At 35.1% G+C, this 11999-nt stretch overlaps 1 protein-coding gene across 1 annotated transcript in view; it reads left to right on the plus strand.

The window, feature by feature from the left end:
• LOC125041926 (protein disulfide-isomerase A5-like) overlaps positions 1–7217 on the plus strand; it is a 27305-nt gene extending 20088 nt beyond the window's left edge. Inside the window, exons 4-12 of the mRNA XM_047637328.1 lie at positions 1–43; positions 432–649; positions 1353–1521; positions 1907–2011; positions 2392–2562; positions 2751–2883; positions 3523–3722; positions 4126–4312; positions 5293–7217. The exon at positions 1–43 is cut by the window's left edge and continues 162 nt beyond it. Coding sequence (XP_047493284.1) covers positions 1–43; positions 432–649; positions 1353–1521; positions 1907–2011; positions 2392–2562; positions 2751–2883; positions 3523–3722; positions 4126–4312; positions 5293–5555 — 1489 coding nt within the window. The 3' untranslated portion in view covers positions 5556–7217. The remainder of the gene's footprint in view (positions 44–431; positions 650–1352; positions 1522–1906; positions 2012–2391; positions 2563–2750; positions 2884–3522; positions 3723–4125; positions 4313–5292) is intronic.
• Positions 7218–11999: the final 4782 nt, after the last annotated feature.

An 11999-nucleotide genomic window follows, 5' to 3' on the forward strand; every position in this document is an offset into this window, starting at 1 on the left:
GGATGAGCAAGGCGTTGATGTCGTTCACATAAATGATATGAATGTAGGTGTGCGTAAGATATCCTGGGTTGGGTGGGATTAGTTAACTGGCTGACTTTTTTTTGTTTTCTTTATTTTGTTTTTTTGCTAAATTTTCTTATATGCTTGCATTATGTTAAGAAGGGAGAGCAGAGTTATATGAAGAAAGGATTTTTTTTTATTATTATTTTTTTTTATTGTGTTTTTGTATGAGTATATTTCTTTGATTTATCTTTTATACATTTATTATTCTTTACTTCATTTTATATTTATGGGAGGTAGAAGGGAAGTTGTTAGGAGAAAATTATTTTTATATTTAGATGTTTTAGCAGTGTATATATAGAAGCAAATATGTATATAAAAATTGTATTCCTCATTGTACATAATTTCAATCTTTTTTTTTTTATTACCAGGCCCTAAACAAATTGCTTAAAAAGGAGAAAGCATTCATGATGATGTTCTATGCCCCTTGGTGTGGCTTCTGCAAGCGGCTGAAGCCTGACTACTCTGCAGCGGCTGCAGAGCTCAAGGATACGCACACTCTGGTGGCCATGGATGTTAATAAGCCGGAGAATTCAGCTGCCAGAATCAAATATAACATCACTGGCTTTCCGACCTTAGTCTATTTTGAGTAAGTTTGGGTAATCTGGGTTCGTGGTTTGTTCATGCATGTGTGTGCACTTGCAACAGTACTTGTGTGGGTGAGGTGCAGTTTTTGGAAATGATCTGATATCTGCTTATGGTTTTATGAATGACTATTGTGTAGATTGACCCAAGGAAAGTTACTGTGTAATTATATATTTAGGTTTAGGTGATAATCAGAAATGTATATATTTTTATAATGTATACGTTGAGAATGTTTTTATTATTAACAAGTCTGTTATTTTTAGATTTTAAATTTCATTTTGTTCTCTTTTTTATTTATTTTGGGAATAAATGACAGTGTAATACATAAGCATTTTAGGAGTGCAACAGAATGAAACCTATTGCTCATAGTTCCTTCCTGATAGATTTTTAAAGATAGTGTTAGTTTTACCCTCCGCAAAGAATTTTTTTTTATTTATTATTTTTTTTTTTTTTGGCCTCTCCTGATATAGCAATATTTTCATCAGTTCCATTGTTGAGTCCAGTGGATGCCCTATCCATTTAGTTTGTTTTCAGGCTTACTAAATTTGAAGGTGCAGAAAAAAAAATTGTTTTGGTGATATTTAACCATAAAATTTATATTAGTGACTAAAAAAATATTGGAAAGTGTTACAGTAGATTAAGAAGTCTTCCGCACTTGTTAAATTCCACTTCCTTGACATCTTCTAAAATGACTTGATTCTTAACAGGGGGGGAGCACCCAAATACACCTATGAAGGTGAGAACAATAAGGCAGGCATTGTGTCCTTCATGAAAAACCCTGGCAAGGCCCCAGAGAAGCCAAAGGAGGAGGTTTGGTCGGAGACTCCCAGTGATGTGTCGCACCTCACAGATGCCACGTTCCATGAATTCATTAAGGTGCGTGATAGATGTTTTTTTTTTTTTTTTTTTTTTTTTTTTTTTGAGAATTTGTTCTGTTTTGGTGTTGTGTGATGTATATATATGTGATATCTGTACTTTGTGTATATAAATTTTTGTAGCATATGCTGCCATTAATACACTTGTTTGAAAAAAAAGAAAAATGGTAGATTGTATATCACTGCTTCTAGCAAACTTTTTTTTCTTCAGAAAAATAATAATCCGAGAGCAAAAAAAAGACTCCAAAATTAAGAAATACTTTTATCAAGTTACATGATAAATGTTATTTATGTATTAGAAGTTAGAGATACTGTTACGGGTAAAAAGTAGAATCTTTTATCTGCCCAAAATACCCTCTATTCATTAAATTTTTACTTATTTACAGGGGGAAGCTTCAGTATTGGTAATGTTCTATGCTCCATGGTGTGGACATTGCAAGCGCATGAAACCTGAATATACTGCAGCTGCCACAGTACTTAAAGAGAAAGGGGTGAGGTTGAGTTATGTTTCTATATGTATGTTTCATTTTATTTCTCCAGTATACACATGAAAGCTTATCAGATATAGCAGGAACAGGTCCAGCAGTCCCTCTTCTTTGCATCTGTGTAATGTCATCATTAAATTATTTTCCGAGACATCAGTATCATTCATTTTTGAGAATTCATTATGCATAAACAACTTTATCATTTTTAATGTAGTAGAACAAAGAACAAGGGACCTCTTCATCTATATTTATATAGATATAGGTATAGGTATGGACATAGGTGTCGATAAGTTGAGCTACTGATATTCATAGATATGTTTATTTACATTAGTGTGTGTGTCCCCATCTCTTTTGTGACTCGTAGATAAAACTACTTTTGATTGCAGATTCCAGGCAAGTTAGCAGCTGTCGATGCCACAAAAGAGACAAAACTGGGTGCAGAATTCTCTGTCAAGGGGTACCCAACGATCAAGTACTTCAAGGATGGGGAATTTGCTTTCGACGTTTCATCGGCACGAGAAAAGGACAAGATCATTGAGTTCATGTCAGATCCAAAGGTAAACAATGGCTTGGAATATGTGGCAAGAGTTGTACACTTGTGCAGTACAGTTCTTTCCTTGCCTCTGATTTTCTGTATTTCTGAGTATTTCTTGTGTTATAGTTTATGGAAGAACTGTTCTCTCTAAGATCACTATTTTCCCTTTGTCTTTTTCCACATCTAATCATTGATCTATCTTCATTCCAGGAACCTCCTCCCCCACCTCCCCCAGAGAAGCCCTGGTCGGAAGTGGAGTCCTCTGTCATCCATCTCACGGATGAGAACTTCAAGCCTTTCCTCAAGAAGAAAAAACATGTTCTAGTCATGTTTTACGCTCCTTGTGAGTGGGCCTGTTTCTTTTTTTATATCTAAATATGACTTTGTGTGTTAAGCTTCCTTCCCCCTTTTTTTCTTTTTTTTTGTAAGGGTGCATGGTCAGCATTTTTTTTTATAGCATCCTTTTACAATATATCTATGAATATCTTTATCCATATCAGTCTATATATCTCTATACGTAATCTATCTATATATATATATATATATATTTTTTTTTTTTTTTAATTGGTCACTTTGGTTCTTAACCCAATAACTACAGGTTTATGTACTGTTACCTGTAGTTTTTTGTGAATTTTGTTACATGCAGATGGCTCCACCCAGCAAGGTGGCAATCAGTAATTGAACTTATAATTGAACTTATATTACAGTGGACATGGCATGTTGCAATGCATGCCAATTGGGTTAATTTAGCTTTTATTTTTAACAAGAAAATTTGATTTTTTTGTACATGTATTTCTTTCCTGTATTAAAAAAAATAATTATTTAAGGATTTTGATCTTAAGAAAAATGTATATTTACTAAGAAGTTTTTGTTGCATTATTTTTCTTGTATTTATTGACAAGTGACCTTTCATAAAAGCCAGGTCAAGGTAAATACCTTCTAGAATTATTATAAATAATTTCATTCATTTATTTATCAACAGGGTGTGGCCACTGCAAAAAAGCCAAGCCAGAGTTCACAGGAGCAGCAGACAAGTTTGTTGATGACCCCAAAGTGGAATTTGCTGCGGTGGACTGCACTGCGCATCAGACCCTTTGTGGTGTCAATGATGTCAGTGGATATCCAACTTTCAAATACTTTAATTATTACAAGAATACTAAACCTTACAATGGGGGACGGACGGTGAGTATTGTCCTGATGTGTTCTGTTTTGCTGTGGCTAGTTTTAATGCTTGGTATTAGTGCTCATGGTCTAGCTAAAATCAAGATCCAGAATTATCAGCAATGATAAATGTGACTAGGATCATAAATGTTATGGTCTTTGGAATATCACTTCTCTTTTAGATTTTGAGTACTTCATTAAAATAAAGAAATAAAATAAAATTCAGAATTCTCAGAATCTGTCATTACTGCAGAGAGAAACTTGAAGCAGCAAGCATTCCTGTTGTGAGCTTAGTACAGCTGCTTAGTTGGCAACACTATTCTAAAGATTAGAAAGACTCATTCTACTTGTGCTTTTATATGATTAATTTCTTATAAACGTTGTGTGTTTCTTTGCACTCATATCTTTTATCCTTTGCTGGCAGGAGATTGACTTCGTGAAATTCATGGAGGATCCTGAGAACCCTCTGAGTGGGTCTCCTCCCCCGCCCCCCTCTCCGCAGGAGGAATGGGCGTCTGTGGAGGGATCGGAGCTGCTGCACCACTTGACGGAGGCCACATTTGATGCTTTCATCAAGGACAGGGAGGCGCTGGTTATGTTCTACGCCCCATGTGAGTTTATCTTATTGGGGTGTGATTGAGGGGAGTAGGGAGAGAGGAAAGATATGGTGTAAAATTTGGTAGGAGGAATTGTTTAAGCTTCTGGATAAGGCCTATCCCTCACTGAATTTTTTCTTGACTTGGAGAGTTAAAGTACGGTCATAGCATGTGCATGCCGTTCACACAGTGAGAGAACTAAAGTAAGCAGCTACATTATGATGTGCAGTATGCCAAGGGTTTTAAGTAGCTGAATGTGTGGTGTAGTTTGCTGGTATGTTAATTGATAGAATAATTGTGTGAACATTAACAAATCACTTAAATGGATAGAAGATGATGTATAATAGAACATACTTCAAATTACATCCAGATAATGATAACCGAATTTAGCTGCATTACCTGTAAAAATGAAAGTGACATTGAAATAGCTCCCTACCACTATTTGTGGGCTTTAATCTTTTAATTGATGAGATAAATAATATAGTTAGAAATAATCTGTGATTAAGAAAACTAATTAGTATGAGTACAAGTAAATTATATGTACAATTCATTTAACCCCTTAATATTCTTGGTCAGACTATACTCTCTTCTAAATACAAGTTGTATGTGAAACCATTGTGTATAGCACAATGGTTTCACAGATGAGTTTAAATTGACTAAAATGTCACTTGTTATACTTTATTGCTTTTGATAAAAATCTGCATGTTCATATTGTTGCAATCTTCATGATGGTAAATGCAGTTCCACATACTCACTTCTTGTACTAGGGCTCCTCATGGATGTAAGATTTTTTTTTTTTATAACAAATCCTATAGTTTGTGCTGCATTCATGCTTTTCTAAGTATTTTCCATAGCACCATCAGCTGACAGTTACATTTATTGATGATATAATTGTCTAATCTTTAGTAGCCTTTCATTGGAATGTATGGTGACACTAAGACAAGCTGTGCATCTTCCTCCTTATAGCTAATTCTCTGACCATTCCTCCCTTGCAGGGTGTGGCCACTGCAAGGCCATGAAGGGTGACTATGGCCAGGCAGCGGTGGAACTGGCAGCAGAGGGCCAGAATGGAGTCTTAGCCACTGTGGATGCTACAGTGGAGCGCAGCCTCGCATCCCGCTTCCAGATCCGTGGCTTCCCGACGCTCAAGTTCTTTAGAAGGGGCCAGCTTGTCACGGAGTACAATCGTAGTCGCAAAGCCGCTGATATTATTGACTTCATGAGGCACCCTCCTTTAGATGGGAAGGATGAACTGTAGATATTAGAAGAAATATGATGAATGTGCTTTTATATGGATGTGAACTATCAGTGCTGTGTACTTTTTTTTTTCCATCTCCCCCTTTTTAATTATTTTTATTTACTTTCTTTTTTTTTCCAATTTTGAGACTAGTTCCAAGGTTTGTGATGGAAGAATTAATAGGAACCAAACCTTAGCAAGGATATCATTTCTATTCATTTGTCATCACATCTGAGAGTATGTATTGTTTTTTTTTCATGTAATTTAGTCAAGATCCTCACCAGTTGAAAGTTTTGATGGTTCAGACATGAGTGCGAGTGTAAGGTGGATGATGGTATGTTTGTTTCTCTGTACATAGGATATGTAAAACAAATTGTTCCCACCTCAGAACTTCTGAAGGTGAAGGTATTTACGATAATAAAATAACAAACCACTTAAAACTCCAGTAACAGAGAAACAATGTCATGTGAACACACATTGTCATTAGTAACAAGATTTTTTTTTTTTTTTTTTTTTTTTCGTTCACCTTTATGTTGCCCAGTGATTTGCAAGATGTGATCATAATGAGTACAAACAAAGGAACAAATAGGTATACACTATATGGCAGAGTGGACTAGTGACAATTTAAGGAATTTTAGTCTTAGATGAAATCCAGGTGCCTGGAGTGAAATTACCTAAAAATTAACTTAAGAAGAGGAAGAAAAAAAAAAAAAAATTCCACTTTTGTTTAGATGTTAAGGTGTTTCAAGCACAGATAAAGTGAAATAGAGAAAAAAAATAAGGCAAACTCAATTGTATTTTCCTCCTTTTCCGATGATGACATTCCACAACCAATATTGGAAAGTCTTAGGAAAAAAAACAAGAAAAAAAAAAAATGTATATGGAGCAAGGACCTATTCCATACCACTGCCAAAGTAACCATTGTTTGGGGCCGTCCTGGTGAATCCTCACCTATATAGCTGAGGTTTGACGGTGAAATCTTAGTCAGAAATAATGTGCAATTTGTGAAACGTTTCATTGGCAGTCAGGCAGTATGTTCAATAAACTTGTGAGTTTGTTTTTTATTTTTTAATTTTTTGTTCGCTTATCATTGCTAACGTTTTTATTATAATAATAATAATAATAATAATAGTAATGCTGTCATAGTTATTACCATTATTATAATAGTTACTATTATTAAGATTATTTCTATTACCACCATTATTATTATTACTAATGTTCTTGCAACAATTACTATTCTTATGATCAGCCTTATCAGCAGTTGATGTTATTTTTACTTATTTTTTCAAGAATGCTGTACTTAGGGGCCACTACCAGTTATTAATATATTTAACCTTGACAAGATAGCTCAAAGGCCTTTGCGTTGCTTGGTTATTTATGTGTCTTTAGGTGACTGACTGAACGGCTACTGGTTTATGCCGATTATTTTTTTACTAGTTTCCCCATTGTGTTGTTATTCCCCAAGTTGTTAATGTTTGTATTAGTTAGGTATTTTTTTGTTACGTTTCTTAAAAAAAAAGCTAACCATATTTATTTGCCTTTTGTATGTATTTTTTTGTTTTATTTATTTATTGCTTTTTTTTTTATTTTTTGAAAAGTGATATGTATAAATATGTTTCACTTTTAATATAGCACAAACATTTTGACATACCTTTACAATTACAGCTTCAAATACATAATGAATTGTATTTTGATTTTATTCCTTAAATGGTCCTGCCTTAACCCAATGCTGACGGGTATGACGTGTACGGACGTGCATTGCCCACTGTGAGTACTTGTTTGAATGTTTTTACACATAGATGGCTACACTTGTACTAAGTCACCAATGAGCCGGTTACGAGTACTGCCTGTCTCGCCCGTTTACCCTTTTCTTTGATTATGATATATTTTACGTTATCTTATTTTGCTGTTAATAATGTTAAAAAACATTATAATAATTATAATGTTTATAATAATTATAATGTTTATAATAAGAATAACACCATCAATATTCATAGCACTATTAAAAAATACATTTTTCCCCCCATTTCAAATCAGGTACGGTCACAAGGTCTACTAATTGACTCCTTTATGGCTAAGCACTAGCAGTGCCATCTATGGGCAGACATTTCACAAAAAAATATTAGAAAATAGGCACAACATTTTCCCCATTTTTTGTTCATTTTCCCTGGCGGCATTGGGTTAACTCAGTGTTGCTGGGAAAATGCTGTGCCCATTTTATAATTTTTTGTGAAATGTGTCTGCACATCGATGGCTCTGTAAATTGGCTCATTGGTGACTTAGTACAAGTGTAGCCATCTATATGTAAGAACAATTTATAAAATAAACTCTTGCTGGGCATGGCATATATGTACATAAAAAGCAGAAATGGGAATACAGGATTAATAAAGATAAGTAAAGATAAAAATAAAGAATGGAGAAGAAAACAGAATTTTTAGAAATACTTTTGAATTATAAAAAATAATTTGACAATTGAGATTTTTGAAGAAGCTAAGGTCAATGAGTGACCATTAAGAAAATTTAGGATTTTATCTTGAAAAAAAAGATTGATAGCAGAAAGAGTTAAAATGATGTGGAAACCCAAAGTTACTTCTGATTCTCAATACTAACTTAAGAAATAATTCATGGAAGGTATGGAAGATTTCATACTTTAGGTTTAATCATAAGTGAAACACCTAGTTCAGATATGTAAATATGTGAAATAATGGTTCTTGCTCATAAGAAATGGTAAATGAGCATACAATTTCTTTTTTCTATTTTACATAATTGGTCTCATTATCTCTATCAAAAACTGTCGTGCTACACTTTCTAGTGATTCTGCCCTGATTTATGGGGGCAGAGTCCTAGATAAACACGTGCACCTTGCTGGTGAGCGTGTCTCTGCCTGGTTTTAAATGGGAAGAAAATGGCAAGTTCTAATTTGATGCTGCACTGTATGATGTAGCATGCTGCAATGAAGATGCATTTGCATATGTGTGTATATATATATATATATATATATATATATATATATATATATATACATATATATATATACATATATACATATATACATACACACACATACACATATATGTATATATATATATGTATATCCATATATATACATATATTTATATACTATATATATATATATATATATATATATATATATATATGTATGTATAAGCATATATATATATATATATATATATATATATATATATGTATGTATAAGCATATATATATATATATATATATATATATATATATATATATATAATGTATGTCAGCATGTTTTCTTTTCAATTTCCATTTATTTTGGGGATATGTAATGTGATATAATAGAAGATAATCTACATCTATAACCATAATGTGATCCTAAGAAATATCTTTCAATACTTGGGTAATATGGGAAAACGTGAGAACATTTCACTAGATCGTCATGCTCTAGCAACAAAGTATTAATTTCGAAAATCTACACTACTATCATAGATATATAGTGTATAATCTTTAATATCAAAATGCTTTCATATCAATACCCCTTGCCCGTTGTTGTCGTGGGGGGGCTTAGGAGGCGGAGACTGGGACCCAATGTTGGGGAACTCCCCAACCTTGGGACTCAGCCCTCGACTCAACAAATTTGCATGGTCTTTTTTTCCCCCTCCTACTTTTTCGTTTCTGTCCCTTCACCAACCCCTTCTACTATCCACTTCCTAAAGTGTAAGAGCCGTGCTGAAAGGATGAAAGGCTGACTTTGTGCCAGTCCTGAACGGCCTGAGGGAGCCATGGGCATGGTATTCCCCTGCTTTAGTTGTCTAGCCCTTACCCCTCAAGGGACCCTGAGGGGTGGACTGTTTCTCTTCCCAACATACTCCAAGCTTACCATGGCCAACAATGAAGATTTTATACCTTTATTAGATAGCACATTTATTTTGCTTTTAACCATTAACAATTAACCATACTCCATACCATACCATTATTAGAGGCAATGAGGCCTGCCTCTTCATCAAATAGCTCCACCAATTCAAACTCGCCCGATTCCCTGACCCCAGGCTCTCCTTTGACCACGGCTCTGAACACTGTAACTAATACCCCCTCAATGCCTACTGGTACAGTATCCACCCTAATCAACACACCAGGAGACATTTCTACTCTCCCAACATGCTCAACTTCAACAACTATACCCCCACAACCTTCTTCATCAACCACCCCATCCTCCCTTACAACCTTATTGTCCACCTCCCCATAACACTACCTTCCTCAACACTACTCCCTCTTCCACACGCACCCGTCCTTCTACTAGCCCCATCTCTACAAAATTCTTAAATACTCTATTTAGCCCAGCCAAATGGGACCGATTTCTCGTGATCCCTCCCACAGCTTCTCACACTTTCTGCTTTGACAACCTGTTTTCATTCCTCGGATGCATGTGCATCCTTCACTTGATCTAACCCCTATACATTACCTTACCCAACCTTAACCCATTCACTCGTCAATTCCTTTGCCCAGCTTTGACAACTAATCACTAACTCAACCACCCTTCACTACCATTTACTATAGTGCTACATGACCTTAGATGTCTAGCACATTTATTTTGCTTTTAACCATTAACCATTAACCATTCATATCAATAAAGCCATGGCTAAGAAGAGGTCTATCTTTCGTATGCCTACGCTTTTAATTCACACATATCAGTATGCCATATTCAGCCAACAGTAGTCATTATTGTTTTCATTATATCCTTTCTGCTCTAGTCTTGGGCTTATTTAGGCCTCCAAAAGTGTTCTCTGAATGAGATACGGAAAGTTTCTGAGACAGATTCAAATTTGGTTTACAGTATGTGTTTGAATGGTCTAAGGAATATTACGAACATTTATATTAAGTTTTACATAATCAGTTTACTTCTTGTGGGCGTATAACTGAATACGAATGCGTAAACACACGTGTCCTTTTAAATTTAATTGATGTAAATTAATAAAAAGTTACATATTGAAAATAGTTAAAGGAGTGTGACGTTCGAAACCGTTGTCGAGAGACGAAGGAAAAAGTATGATGGGAGGCGCTTAAGGCCCGCGCTTTTTTAACTGATTTCGGTAGTTCTTCGCTTTATTTGTAATTTTATGATGTTGATAACTAAGAACATGTCTATACTGATATTTACTAATGCAATATAAGTAAAATAGCGATTGATAATCTAATATAATTCAAAAATAAAATCAGATTCTTCAGCTTAAGCACGATTCATAGGATGGAGTCGAAACTTTGGCATCAACGCAGGAACATTGGCAACGTTGGTGTCGCGACCGGCCCTGGGGAATGTCGGAATGAGATTTTTCGTTTTTTCATTCATATTGAAAGAGAAATGGCATACATTTCCAGATTTCCTTTTTTTTCATGTATAAAAATATTCCCCCACCCACTTATTTGTTATCAGGATGTATGGAAGTATGAACAATGAGGATAAGGGACAAGGGATCCCCACATTTGACATTTGGTGTATCAATACTCAAGTAAATAAAGTTTGATGCCATGTTTTCTTTAGTGATGACCACTGTATCGATCGAACAAAATAAATATATTAGATATTATATGGATACTTCATAGACATATACATGTCACGGAGAAATATACATGCTTATAAACACTTACACTCATTAATACAGACGCACATTAGCTCGGAAGTCCATAGCGTGGTCGGTCAGCCACTGGTCATTAATAATGGAGTCGACATTTCGTAATTGAGAACAAGAGAGACACACTGCATATCGACGGACTGTTCTCTATCACGCTCACGAACTCTCCTTTTATTTATTTCTTTCGGTCTCTCTCTCTCACTCTCTCTCTCTCTCTCTCTCTCTCTCTCTCTCTCTCTCTCTCTCTCTCTCTCTCTCTCTCTCTCTCTCTCTCTCTCTCTCTCTCTCTCTCTCTGTACATGCGTGTATACGATTAAGAGTAAAGAGAGTGAATGAGAAAATGAGTAAGTGTGGGTGAAGAAGAAGAAATAGAAGATGAAGAAGGAGAGAGAGAGAGAGAGAGAGAGAGAGAGAGAGAGAGAGAGAGAGAGAGAGAGAGAGAGAGAGAGAGAGAGAGAGAGAGAGAGAGAGAGAGAGAGAGAGAGAGAGAGACAATAGAGAGAGAGAGAGAGAGAGATAAAGAGAGAGAGAGAGAGAGAGAGAGAGAGAGAGAGAGAGAGAGAGAGAGAGAGAGAGAGAGAGAGAGAGAGAGAGAGAGAGAGAGAGAGAGAGAGAGAGAGACTCGCTGTAGTCAAATGCCAGGAAGTGATCGATTTCTACATCAAAATTCTTACAAATACATTTGAAGTGGATGTAACAGTTTCTATACTCGCGCGTATTCACATTAGAATTTTGATACATAATGAATGCAATGCAACCGGAGTATGTAGCACAAAGCAAACTGTTTTACTTAATATATCAAAATATGAAACGAAATATGCTATAGATTTTATTTTTATTATGACAGTAA

This window comes from Penaeus chinensis, chromosome 31, assembly GCF_019202785.1.
Source record: "Penaeus chinensis breed Huanghai No. 1 chromosome 31, ASM1920278v2, whole genome shotgun sequence".
NCBI classification, from domain to species: domain Eukaryota; kingdom Metazoa; phylum Arthropoda; class Malacostraca; order Decapoda; family Penaeidae; genus Penaeus; species Penaeus chinensis.